Genomic DNA, 12500 nt, shown 5'->3' on the forward strand with positions numbered 1-12500 from the left:
GTGAATTCTCAGTTAATGGTGTTTGACCTGCAGTAGCTCTGGTGTGTGTGTGTCATCCCTGGCCTGTCTTAGATTGTTATGATGTTGCTTTTGAGAGCTTTGGTAACTCAACTCCGAGACAGATGACATTTTCTCGACATATCGATCGGAAGAAAGGGCAGGACAGATATAAATACAAGGGCAGAGACAGACTCTCTCTCCTTATCAAGCAGGGGAGGTGAGCATGCCATTTGCTACACGGCACAATAGAACTCAAAACATGCCCGGCAAGTCGGTGGGTGGCTGTGTTTGAGTTGTGGTGTTGTGTGCATGCACACACACACACACACACACACACACACACACACACACACACACACAGAGAAGGTTCTGTGCCTTCCAGCCTGGTTTCTTCTGACTGATTTAGAAAACAGAAGTTTTCTGCCTCTTTTCACCTTCAGAGATGAGGTTCACTGGGTTCTGTGTGGTAGGTTGTTGGGAGTGTTAGAAAATGATTGATTATGCTGTCCCACGCTCTTGGTGTGTTTTGCAGATTTAGTACAAACACATACACTGTAGAAAATACTTCATGCCAGAGTGCACCTAAATTGTAATGATTTGCACAGTATATGAACTGAAAAATGTAATGTAATATAACTATGGTAATGTATGTAAATGACATGTACATTTAGATTGTACATTGTGTACATTATGTGTACATTGAGTCACTTGCATTGTATGCACATATTCTCCTCTGTCTTGCCTGAGATACACAACATGTTCTACCAACAACTCTCTCTCTCTCTCTCACTCTCTTTCTCTCTCTCTTTCTCTCTCTCTCACTCTCTTTCTCTCTCTCTCACACTCTCTTTCTCTCTCTCTTTCTCTCTCTCTCTCACTCTCTTTCTCTCTCTCTCACTCACTCCCCCTTTTACTCTCTAATGTCTGACTACATGGATGTAAACGCTCCATCCATCAAGTGATCGATTTTGCTGCCCATCTATATGTCTACCTGTCTGGCTGTCACACATGCACACACACACACACACACACACACACACACACACACACACACACACACACACACACACAGTGCATCCCTCTCCACACAGAGCTCATTGTTTGTCTATCCCTTCTTGTTCCCAGTGAGTCAAGCGAATATTTTCTCCGCAGCAGTGTGTGTTTCTGTTTGTGTGTGTGTGTGTGTTCCTGTGTTTGTGTGTGTGTGTTTGTGTGTGTGTGTGTGTGTGTGTGTGTGTGTGTGTGTGTGTGTAGTGTGTGTGTGTGTGTAGTGTGTGTGTGTGTGTGTGTGTGTGTGTGTGTGTGTGTGTAGTCTGCTGTGTGTGTGTGTGTGTGTGTGTGTGTGTGTGTGTGTGTGTGTAGTCTGCTGCTGTGTCAGTGATATATGTGTACACAGCCTCATTACTAGTGTTGGTGCAGTGCCAGTAGCGCACATTAAGGATCTTTAGCATCGAGTTGCCGCTCAGGAGACGTCCCACATCCCTGCAGATGTCCCCCCCCCCCCACACACACACACACACACACACACACACACACTAATAGAGGGGACCGGACTGCCACCATACTCTTGAGAATGCCTTGATGTTGCCTTGGTTTGATTGTGTTCCATCCGTTTTGTGTTGCATTTGTTCTTCACCCGACTCCTCTCTCTCCCATCCTCAAGGTTCTTTCTATCAGAAGTCCTCAGAGCCCAAAGAAAGGCCTGATGTTGGATATCCATGTGAGTTCTTTTATGTTATTTTCTGTTTGTGTCTTCCTTTCTTTCTCAAACATCCACCTTCTGTTGCATTTTTGTTGCCTTTCTCCCTGTTTTTCACCATTTTACCATTTATCTTTTTTTTTTCAACAAGGAGTGTATCCTGGCCTTTCCTTGTTCCTTTGAAAAGCCTTTTGTTTACCTTATGTCAGAGGCTTGGTACGGTACAATACACACAAATACAAATGCGTGTACAAAACACTCTCACTCACTCCTCACTCACACACACACACACACACACACACACACACACACGCTGCACACACACACACACACACACACACACACAGAGAGTAAAGTAGTGGCTTTTCCTACACATATCCTGCCATTTCTCCAGATCTCAGATCTGGCCTTTTTCCTACTTCCCAATCTTCTAGTATTGTTCTTCTTCCTTTTCCTTTCTCTAAAAAGAAAAAAAAAAGAAGAAAGTAAGGCTTCCTGCGTTCTAAAGAAATGCATTAATCTAAGTGCTACATTTTAATGCTCAACTTCCCCCGATCCACAACGGCAACTCCCCACCTTATCATCAAAGCACGTTCAGAGAAAGGAGAGTCTGATGGAGCAGAGGGAAGAGGAGACGGAGGAGGAGGAGGAGGAGGAGGAGGAGGAGGTGGAGGAGGAGGGGAGGAGGAGGAGGAGGAGGAGAGGTGGAGACGGAGGAGGAGGTGGAGGAGACGGAGGAGGAGGAGGAGGTGGAGGAGGAGGAGGATGAGGAGGAGGAGGTGGAGGAGGAGATGGGGGTGGAGGAGGAGGAGGTGGGGGGGTGGAGGAGGAGGAGGGGGGGGGGGGAGGAGGATGAGGGAGGAGATGGGGGTGGAGGAGGAGGAGGTGGGGGTGGAGGAGGAGGAGGAGGAGGAGGAGGAGGAGGATGAGGAGGTGGAGGTGGGGGGGGGGGGGGGGGGGTGGAGGAGGAGGAGGATGTGCCTGTATGCTTATTCCGATGTGGAGGCTTGGTAGAGGAAGAGCAGTGAGATGCTATCAGCAGACTCTCATCTCATTCCGTCCCATCTCTCATCCCCCTTCCGACTTGTCCATTTATTCATGCACTCCGAGGGGCCCATCATTAAACAGGCACTATGGAGGTGGGAACCCAGGCTGCCTGAAACCATGATGTGTGTGTTTAGAAACACTTCATCGAGATGGTGAAACCATGATGTGTGTGTTTAGAAACACTTCATCGAGATGGTGAAACCATGATGTGTGTGTTGAGGCTGCATTGAGACGATGAATGTACTAGATATTCCCGCTGTAATGGCTTCCCCTGATACATGGGAGCCACCCTGGAGCGTTAGTCAGTGAGCGGACATGTGATGAAGTGTGGTGTGAATGGTTTTAAACACCCTGGAGAAAGATGATGTCCAGACACAGGCATGTTTCTGTTGTTCTGCTGCTTTAGTTTAAGGACCCGTGTTGGCAGCTTTGATGTAGTCCCTGCTGCACTGATAAAGCAGTGGCAGTGCCTCTGTCCTATCCTCTCCTCTCCTCTCCTTTCTAGACCTCTCATCTCATCTCCTCTCTTCCTCCTCTCCTCTTCTTTACTCTTTACTCCTCCTCTGCTTACCTCATCTCTCCTCCTCCTTTCTCCTCTCCTCTCATCTCTCCTCTCCTCTCTTCTCTCTTTTCCTCTCCTCTCCTCTCTTCTCTTCTCCTCTCCTCTCATCTCTCCTCTCCTCTCCTCTCCTCCTTTCTCCTCTCCTCTCATCTCTCCTCTCCTCTCCTCTCTGTTCTCTGCTTCCTTCTCATCTCATCTCCTTTCTTCTTTCTTCTCCTTTAGCTCTCCTCTCCTCTCTTTTCCTCGTCTCCTCTCTTCTCTCTTTTCCTCTCCTCTGTTCTCTCCATTCTCTTCTCTCTTTTCGTCTCCTCTCCTCTGTTCTCCTCTCCTCTCTTCTCTCTTTTCCTCTCCTCTGTTCTCTCCATTCTCTTCTCTCTTTTCCTCTCCTCTGTTTTACTCTCCTCTCTTCTCTCTTTTCGTCTCCTCTCCTCTGTTTTCCTCTCCTCTCTTCTCTCTTCTCCTCTCCTCTGCTCTACCCTCTCTGGCTTGAGTGGAGGTGTTTGGGATGCGGAGCATGTCCGTTTCTCACCTTGTCCAGAGCGGGAGAGTCCCGTGTCAGAGAGACGCGCAGCCTGGCGCTAAACGTCTGGCAGCTAATCAAAGGCTGTTAGCGTGGGCCCCAACCACCCTGCCCCACCCCAGCCCCATCACCTCTCCTGGCCGCTGGCTTAGCCAGATCACAGGCCGATCGATATCGGATCAGGTCCGACGGTGCCTGCGGGGGCGGCTATTCAGTGCCCTGGATTCTCTGCACGTCCACACAACACGCTTCAGGTTTGCTGCGCACACAAATATACACACTCATACATGCACAGTCATACATACACGTATACAGTACATACATGGTACATACACACAACACACACACACACACACACACACACACACACACACACACACACACACACACACACACACACACACACACACATACTCATACACACACACACACACACACACACACATACTCATACACACACATACACACACACACACACACATGGTCACTCTTACTCACTTCATATTATAACATACACAACTAGACTGACAGAGACAGACACAGATGCACATGCAGGATCACATACAGTACCTGACCGTCTCCAACTCAGAGACCACACACACACACACACAGACACACATACACACACACACACACACACACACACACACACACACACACACACACACACACACACACACACAGATGCACATGCAGGATCACATACAGTACCTGACCGTCTCCAACTCAGAGACCACACACACACACACACACACACACACACACACACACACACACACACACACACACACACACACACACAGATGCACATGCAGGATCACATACAGTACCTGACCGTCTCCAACTCAGAGACCACACACACACACACACACACACACACACACACACACACACACACACACACACACACACACACACACACACAGATGCACATGCAGGATCACATGCAGCACCTGACCGTCTCAAACTCAGATACCATGTTGCCTCTTGCTATCAGGCCCACACACATGCAGAGAAGTAAACACAAGTAAATGCATCTATTCAGAGCCCAGAAACAAACAAACAAACAAACACACACACACACACACATACAAACATTCATTTTTCAAAAGGACTCGTCACACCCCTTGAGAGTAGACAACCGCTGGAAGCCAGGTGTTATTTTCTTGGGATTGTGGAACTCAAGCTAGTTGATGCTCTCCTATGTAATACACACACACACACACACACACGCACACACACACTCAAACACACACAGGTAAATACACAGCAAAAGCGATGTCCTCTGTTTTTTCTGGAAAGTTCTCGGAGAAGGAGGAGAGTGGAGTTCCGAGGTCAGGCGGGTCCTGTTTTGGAGGGCAAGGCGGCCGTTAAAGAGACAGATCCCTGATGCCACCGCGGTGATTAAAGCTCCTGGGGGAGACTGCAGCCAGGGGCCTGACAGTGATGGGTTCTCCCCTTTAAAATGGCACCCACACACACACAAATACACACACACACACACACACATCGCGGCATTAACGCATTTACGCATTAACGCATACACAAATACAAATACACACACACAAATACACACACACACACACACGACACACAAACACACACACACAAACACACACACACACACACACACACACACACACACACACCCAGCCATTCATTCACCCACACACGGAGACATTTACAGTAGCTCACACATACTTACACACCCATGCACCTACACACACACACACACATGCACACTCACATGTAGTGTACGTTCTCACATCCCCTCCTACGCATGCAGCGCGGGGAGGGTTGGATGGTGGGGGGGGGGGGGGGGTAATAAGGGTGTGAGAATGAAGAGGTTCAGAACACTGCCGAGGGCTGTGTATGATAATCACTCCGTGAGCATTTGACGGCATCACTTAAGCAGGCTATCAAACGCCGCCCAGAGCACTTCCCCACTAGACCAATGCCCTCCCGCTACGCCCAGCAGTGGCCACTGGGCTCCTGAACCACCTTCATCTCATCTGACGGATCACGTCCAGTGCTTCAGGAGTCTATTTGATCTGGCACCGGTAATGACTACTGTTATGATGTGTGGAGGTTCAGCTCATGCGTGAAGACATTACTCTTCGCCTGTGGTAGATTAGGGAGAGATAAGGATGGATGACACTACCATCTACTGGGCGGTTTGGGAACTGCAGACTGCAGGCACCCTGCAACTTGCCCTTGGGGAGATATTTGGTGCTGGTGGGGAGATATTTGGTGCTGGTGGGGAGAAATTTGGTGCTGGTGGGGTGGGGTGGGGGGTCAGAAGATGACACCACTTCGCTGTAGGATCTCTAGGCTGGAACAAGCACCATGGTGTGCGCACAGGTAATTTATGTCCCTGGCTCTCAGCTGCCCAAACACACGGTTCCGTTTGGGTGCGAATGAAAGACTCGACACGCATGAAGTCATCTGGTGTGGAAACACGGAGTGCCGAGGTCACTCTTTTTATTACGTATTGACTTTGAAATCAATAGTCTTTGCGAGGGGTTGTTTCATTGTGTGTGAGGAGATCTGTATGCCGAGGAGGGGAAGAGAGAAGAAAGGAGGAGTTGTTGCAGTGCCCGAGGCGCTTTAGAAAAGAGTGTTTCGTTAGGCTGTCACGGCACTGACAGGAAACCGCATTTATCACCATTATTAAGAGGACCTGAAAGAGGACAGTCTGTGTGATGGCGGGTTATAATGACAGCTTGTCAAAAGTCTGTCTCACTCGGCTGGAATTGGCACTGAAAAAAAAAGAGAAAAGAAAAGAGAGGGAGAAGGAAAAAAAAAATGAAGAGAGAGAAAGATAAAAGAAGCAACCTCAAACTGGGACCATTTCCAGAGATTGTATCAAGGAGTCTTTCTGAGTAGAAGTAGTGTTTGTGGGGGGCTACAAAGCCAGGCTGCGGAAATGACAGTATATGCTTTGTCACCCAGACTTGCGTAATTGTGAAGCCGCTCACAGCATCTTTCGCCCTCCTCCCAGGACGCCTCATCCATACATCTTGTAACAATGATGGCCCCCTCTCCTCACTCCTCGCTGTGGTAAACATGTGACCCCTGGTGGCCCCGGGCCCCTTCCCAGGCACCTTTGGGGCAAAAAGCAACCTCCTGCGTGTAAATGCATGCGCACGCATGTGTGTGTGTGTGTTTCCTCCGAGCGGAAAGCAATCTTCCTGTGTCTTGCTGGGCCTATCCCTCTCTGACTGCGCCAGTGCTGTTCTCTATTGCTCACTCTGTTAATATCCCTCAGCAGATATCAGCTAGCTTCATCTTTCTCTTGGCTTCCCTGTGACACAGATGAGGTGGCTGCGCTCCTCCCTGCATGCGCCAAGCTCCCTCATTTAAAACAAAAAGCTCCTCTGCTCGGATTACTTCTGTAGCTGCTGTCTCGTGTGTGTGTGTGTGTGTGTGTAGTTTTTTTTTTTTTTTTGGTCCTCTTCTTGTCTTTAGATGACTTGAAATGCATGACAGGCTGTTGGCAATAATGTCAATTTGCCCGCGGTTCCTTGCCAGTCTTACTCCACTTTTGCAATCTCCTGCTTTCTTCAGTGATGAGCCATTTGGGTCAGGAAACTGCGGTCATTGGCGGAGCCGTAATGAAGTCCTGCTGCCATTAATATCCAGCCCCTATCCATCAGCAGGATATTAATACCCCCACCCCCCACTCGCGATAGCATCTCTGTCTCCGTATCTCTCGCTAGCTGCAATAAATGTGATATCAATCGGAGAGCGAGCGGGATAAACATGACATCTTCCTCAGAGGCTCGGTCCGGCCATTAGACCAGCCGGATGAACGACCTCTCTTCTCTTAACCCCCTCTCTTACAGCGCCCCGAGTACGGACGACGTGGCACTGTATGGGCATCGGGCCATCGCCGTCATCATGTGCCTGGTCATCTCCGTCATCGTGGCACTCTTCGTCTACCGCAAGAACCACCGTGACTTCCACTCGGACATCATGGACTCGTCCGCCCTCAACGGGGCTTCCAGATCCGGCCAGCATCAAGACGCACCATTACAGGTAAGGGGACAGGAGGGGTGTGTGTGTGTGTGTGTGTGTGTGTGTGTGTGTGTGTGTGTGTGTGTGTGTGTGTGTGTGTGTGTGTGTGTGAGTGTGTGTGTGTGTGTGTGTGTGTGTGTGTGTGTGTGTGTGTGTGTGTGTGTGTGTGTGTGTGTGTGTGTGTGTGTGTGTGTGTGTGTGTGTGTGTGGGGGTGGGGGGGGTGTGATATAAAAGGGCATAATATGAAAGGGAGTAAGGGAGAAAAAAGACATGCACATGTCTTTGCAGTGAGCAAAAGCATGAGTGACAATGTCCATTCCTGTATTTATGAGCCTGCCACATGTGGGTAGGTCTGTGTGTGTGTGTGTGGGGGGTGTTGTGGAGGGTGGATGGGTTAATGTATGTTTGTGTGTGTATGAGCCTGCCACATGTGAGTAGGTCAGTGTGTGTGTGTGTAAAATACCAAGGCATGGAGAGCGTGTCAGTGTGCAGTGACATAAACCTCCAGGCAAGCTAAGGGCATTGCTTTTCACACCCGCATCACATTATCACCCTCTACCCACACACACACACACATACACACACACACACTGAAATCTCACACGCACACACAAATCTCTATTTTCTCAATATCAGGTTAAAGTAAACTGACAGATCATTTCACTGTGAATGATTCACTTTGCTGCACAGCACAATACATTTCCAGCTGATATATGTCAACAGTGTGTGTGTGTGTTTGTGTGTGTGGTGTGTATGTATAAGTTTGTGTGTGTGTGTGTGTGTGTGTGTGTGTGTGTGTGTGTGTGTGTGTGTGTGTGTGTGTGTGTGTGTGTGTGTGTGTGTGTGTGTGTGTGTTTGTGTGTGTGTGTGTGTGTGTGTTTATTTGTGTGTGTGTGTGTGTGTGTGTGTGTGTATGTGTGTGTATTTGTGTGTGTGTGTGTGCGTGCGAGTACAGGAGGGTAAAGACAGACATTTATAATTCCAATGGAACAGAGTCGTATTATCTGCCAATTGGAACCAGCGTGAGTGAGTGAGAGAGCTGTGACTGGCCTGACGTTCTTGTCAAGGCGCCATTAGGATTCCTGTCACTTTGATATGAAGGCAATCTGCAAGTCATCACGCAGCCGTAATTAGGTCTGTCGGCGTGGCACATTCAATGTTAATTAGATACGTGGGGGGGCAGGTGAGATGGGGAGAGGAGAGGGGAGGAGGAGGAGAGAAGGGAATACAGCATGAAGGTAAGGCAGTATCTCATTGCAGTGAACATAATAGAAAGAAATGGATAGAGTAAGATATAGGAAGAGAGAGAGAGAGAGAGAGAGAGAGAGAGAGAGAATAAGGAGCTTAGAGATCGTTAGGGTGAGAGAGAGATGGGCAAAGTAAACAGAGAGAAAGAGGGATAGAGAGAGAGAGAGAGAGAGAGAGAGAGAGAGAGAGAGAGAGAGAGAGAGAGAGAGAGAGAGAGAGAGAGAGAGAGAGAGAGAGAGAGAGAGAGAGAGAGAGAGAGAAAGAGATGGGTTGGAGAATGAGGGCTATTAGAGAGGGCCCCTGTGCTCGACTGTGAGAGGCAGGTTGCCATGGCTGCAGAGATTTGAGCTTGTGGTCTGTGGGTGAATGTGAGTCAAAAGGAGAGACATTATTAGTGCCTCAAAAAGAGAGAATAGAATAGAGGGATAGAGAGAGAGGGGGGGAGAGAGAGGAGAGAAATTGGATAGGTAAAGAAAGTAAAAGAAAGAGGAATGTCAACACTGGAGGAGCTGTGAGGAGCAGAGGTGCGGAAAAAACTGGCTGAAGCTGAAGTATTGGCGGAGAGTGAAGCAAAGCAGCTATTGGTAGATGAAAGGAAAGGAGGGAATGAGGAGAAACAAAGGGATGCAGAGAGGAGGAGTGAGAGACAGATAAGAGAGAGAGGGAAGGGAGGAGAGGAGATATCATCCAGTAGTTACACTGACGATGAGCAATAATGAGTCGTCAGTGGAGGTGGAGAGGGTTAGGGTTAATTGGCCTCAACAGCCTGCTCTCATTCTGCCTCTCCCTCTTTCTCTCTCCCACCCTCTCTTTCTCCATCCCTCGCTCCCTCCCTCCCACCCTCTCTCTCTCCACCCCTCCCTCCCTCCCTCCCTCCCTCTTTCTCATGGAGATGATGATGATGATGGTTGTGAGGTGGGAGGATGAAGGCTTCTCCTCAGGTTGACGCACATGCTCAGCAGCAACAGTATGAATATTCATGTGTGTGGTGTGTGTGTGTGTGTGTGTGTGTGTGTGTGTGTGTGTGTGTGTGTGTGTGTGTGTGTGTGTGTGTGTGTGTGTTCAGGGGTACCTAAGAGGGTGTATCTTGTTCATGCAGAAGCCATCTGTTCTCTGGGAGAAGTGACGGCTGCGTACCTAGGGTTGGGGTATGTGCTGCGGTCCAAGAATCGCTGCAACCAGGCACATGCAAACAGGAAGAGACAAATGTTATCTGCTCTGTGTGTCTGTGTGTGTGTGTGTGTGTGTGTGTGTGTCTGTCTGTGTGTGTGTGTGTGTGTGTGTGTGTGTGTGTGTGTGTGTGTGTGTCTGTGTGTCTGTGTCTGTGTGTCTGTGTCTGTGTCTGTGTTTGTGTGTGTGTGTGTGTGTGTGTGTGTGTCTGTCTGTCTGTATGTGTGTCTGTATGTGTGTGTGTGTCTGTCTGTGTGTCTGTCTGTGTCTGTGTGTGTGTGTGTGTGTGTGTGTGTGTGTGTGTGTGTGTGTGTGTGTGTGTGTGTGTGTATGAGTGTGTGTGTGTGTGTGTGTGTGTAATGTATCTTGTGCATCTTCAAAGCTGAATATTCCTGCTGATGCTGTTGACCTGGGGGCCGTTACTCAACCTCCTCCTCACCAACACTGTGAGGGAAGGAGGGGGTGGATAGACAGATGACAAGATGGAGAGAGGGAAGAGAAGTTCAGTACAGAAGTTGTGGAGAAGTGGCATGAGAGAGATGAAGGGAAGTGGAAAGAGAAAGAGAGATAGAGAGAGAGAAAGAGAGGGGGGGTTAAGGACAGCTGCATACACATGCACAATACATGCACTTTTTTGGGGAGGGTCAGTAGAGTTTAAAAGATGATTGGGCCCTGTGTTAAAGTACATTTCTGCATGTATTCAAGGATTGTGTGTGTGTGTGTGTGTATGTGTGTGTGTGTGTGTGTGTGTGTGTGTGTGTGTGAGAGAGAGAGAGAGTAGAGTGTACAGCCTACCTGGAGTGTAATTGTCAGATAAAGAGTGCATGTCTACAGAATAATTCTGGAATTACGCCAGAGTTGTTTTTAATGAGAATTCATTCAGGAAGCACTTGGCAAAACTTCTGTTGGACTTTAGTGAACTTCTAGTGCTAATTAGTGGAAAGTTAAAGATGTGCAAGACTTGATCAAATCAGACACCATGCAACTTTAGATCCTCTTCATTTGATCGATCCTCCTTTAGTTGTGTCTTTTTTTATAACCTTTATTGTTCTTCATGTTCTTCTTCTGCTTCATCCTTCTCTTTCTAGTGTCTCTGAAGACACTAGTGTATCTGTGTAGTGCTAGGCAGCGTTCACACTCTGAAGACACTAGTGTATCTTTTGCTAGGCCCCCTGAAGAAAAAATCAAGTCACACTTTTACTCCCCCACATTCCACAGTGGAGGAGTGTTAAAAAAAAACATGCAAGATGGAAACTGATGGTCTGCATGTTGTTGCTATGATACATTATATTTAGCTAAATGGCTAGTTCCCTGACTTGGATAAGACAGGTAAGTTAAGCAAAGACCTATTTTTACGCAACCTCAAAAAGTTGAATTATTTTTAACTGAGCGGTTTGCGGTTTTAGAAGCTTTGTCCCTTTTTCCACTTACACCACACGAGTCATGTTGCAGTGGTCAGTCTTATCATTCAAAGTAGTCTCCGGTTCTGCTCCCACCTACTTGAATGCCCTCATACAGACTTACACTACCTCCAGACCGGGCAAGCCCTCTGATCTAACGACGCCTTAGCTCTACCACCGGCACGCTCAAAGCCAATCCAAACTTTTCTCATCTGTTGTTCCTCACAGGAACACACTGCCAGTTCCTACAAGGGCAGGGACATCCTTTTCCACTTTCAAAAACTCCTGAAGAGCCAGCTCTTTAGAGAACATCTACTCTCATAGCAACACTTACAACAAGTCTTACTGATCCTAGCACTCACCAGCCGTTAAACTGACAAGTAACTGTTAAAATACAGCACTCACCGACGCACTTATTCTTACTGTACTCTAATGGTTTTTTTTTAAACTGTCCTAAAATTGTGAGAATTGTTCTAAAACTTACTGTTTACCATGTTGTTAGTCGCTTTGGTTAAAAAAGCGTCAGCCAAATGTAATGTAATGTAATGTAATGTAATTCCATAGGGAAATCATTGAATTTGACCGCCTGGAGGAGCATAATATCAATGTGATGGGCCCCTTAGTGTGTGTCTTGACAGTATTCCTCCTTTTTCCCGCTGCATGTCCAGCTGATCTCCTCACCGCTCCACCTGACCTGACGTCTGCGGCGGCTATGTACCGCGGCCCCGTCTACGCGCTCCAGGACGTGGCCGACAAGATCCCCATGACCAACTCGCCCCTCCTCGACCCTCTGCCCAATCTCAAGATCAAGGTGAATGAAAGAGTAAATGGACATT

The 12500-nt window shown here is 48.1% G+C and overlaps 1 protein-coding gene across 1 annotated transcript in view; it reads left to right on the top strand.

The window, feature by feature from the left end:
- The window catches only part of unc5cb (unc-5 netrin receptor Cb), a 193591-nt gene that overhangs the window by 157606 nt on the left and 23485 nt on the right, over positions 1–12500 (top strand). The window contains exons 8-12 of the mRNA XM_048234673.1: positions 1664–1707; positions 5149–5162; positions 7674–7840; positions 11371–11394; positions 12333–12475. Of these exons, the coding sequence (XP_048090630.1) occupies positions 1664–1707; positions 5149–5162; positions 7674–7840; positions 11371–11394; positions 12333–12475 (392 nt within the window). The remainder of the gene's footprint in view (positions 1–1663; positions 1708–5148; positions 5163–7673; positions 7841–11370; positions 11395–12332; positions 12476–12500) is intronic.

Source organism: Alosa alosa, chromosome 23, assembly GCF_017589495.1.
Source record: "Alosa alosa isolate M-15738 ecotype Scorff River chromosome 23, AALO_Geno_1.1, whole genome shotgun sequence".
Lineage (NCBI taxonomy): Eukaryota > Metazoa > Chordata > Actinopteri > Clupeiformes > Clupeidae > Alosa > Alosa alosa.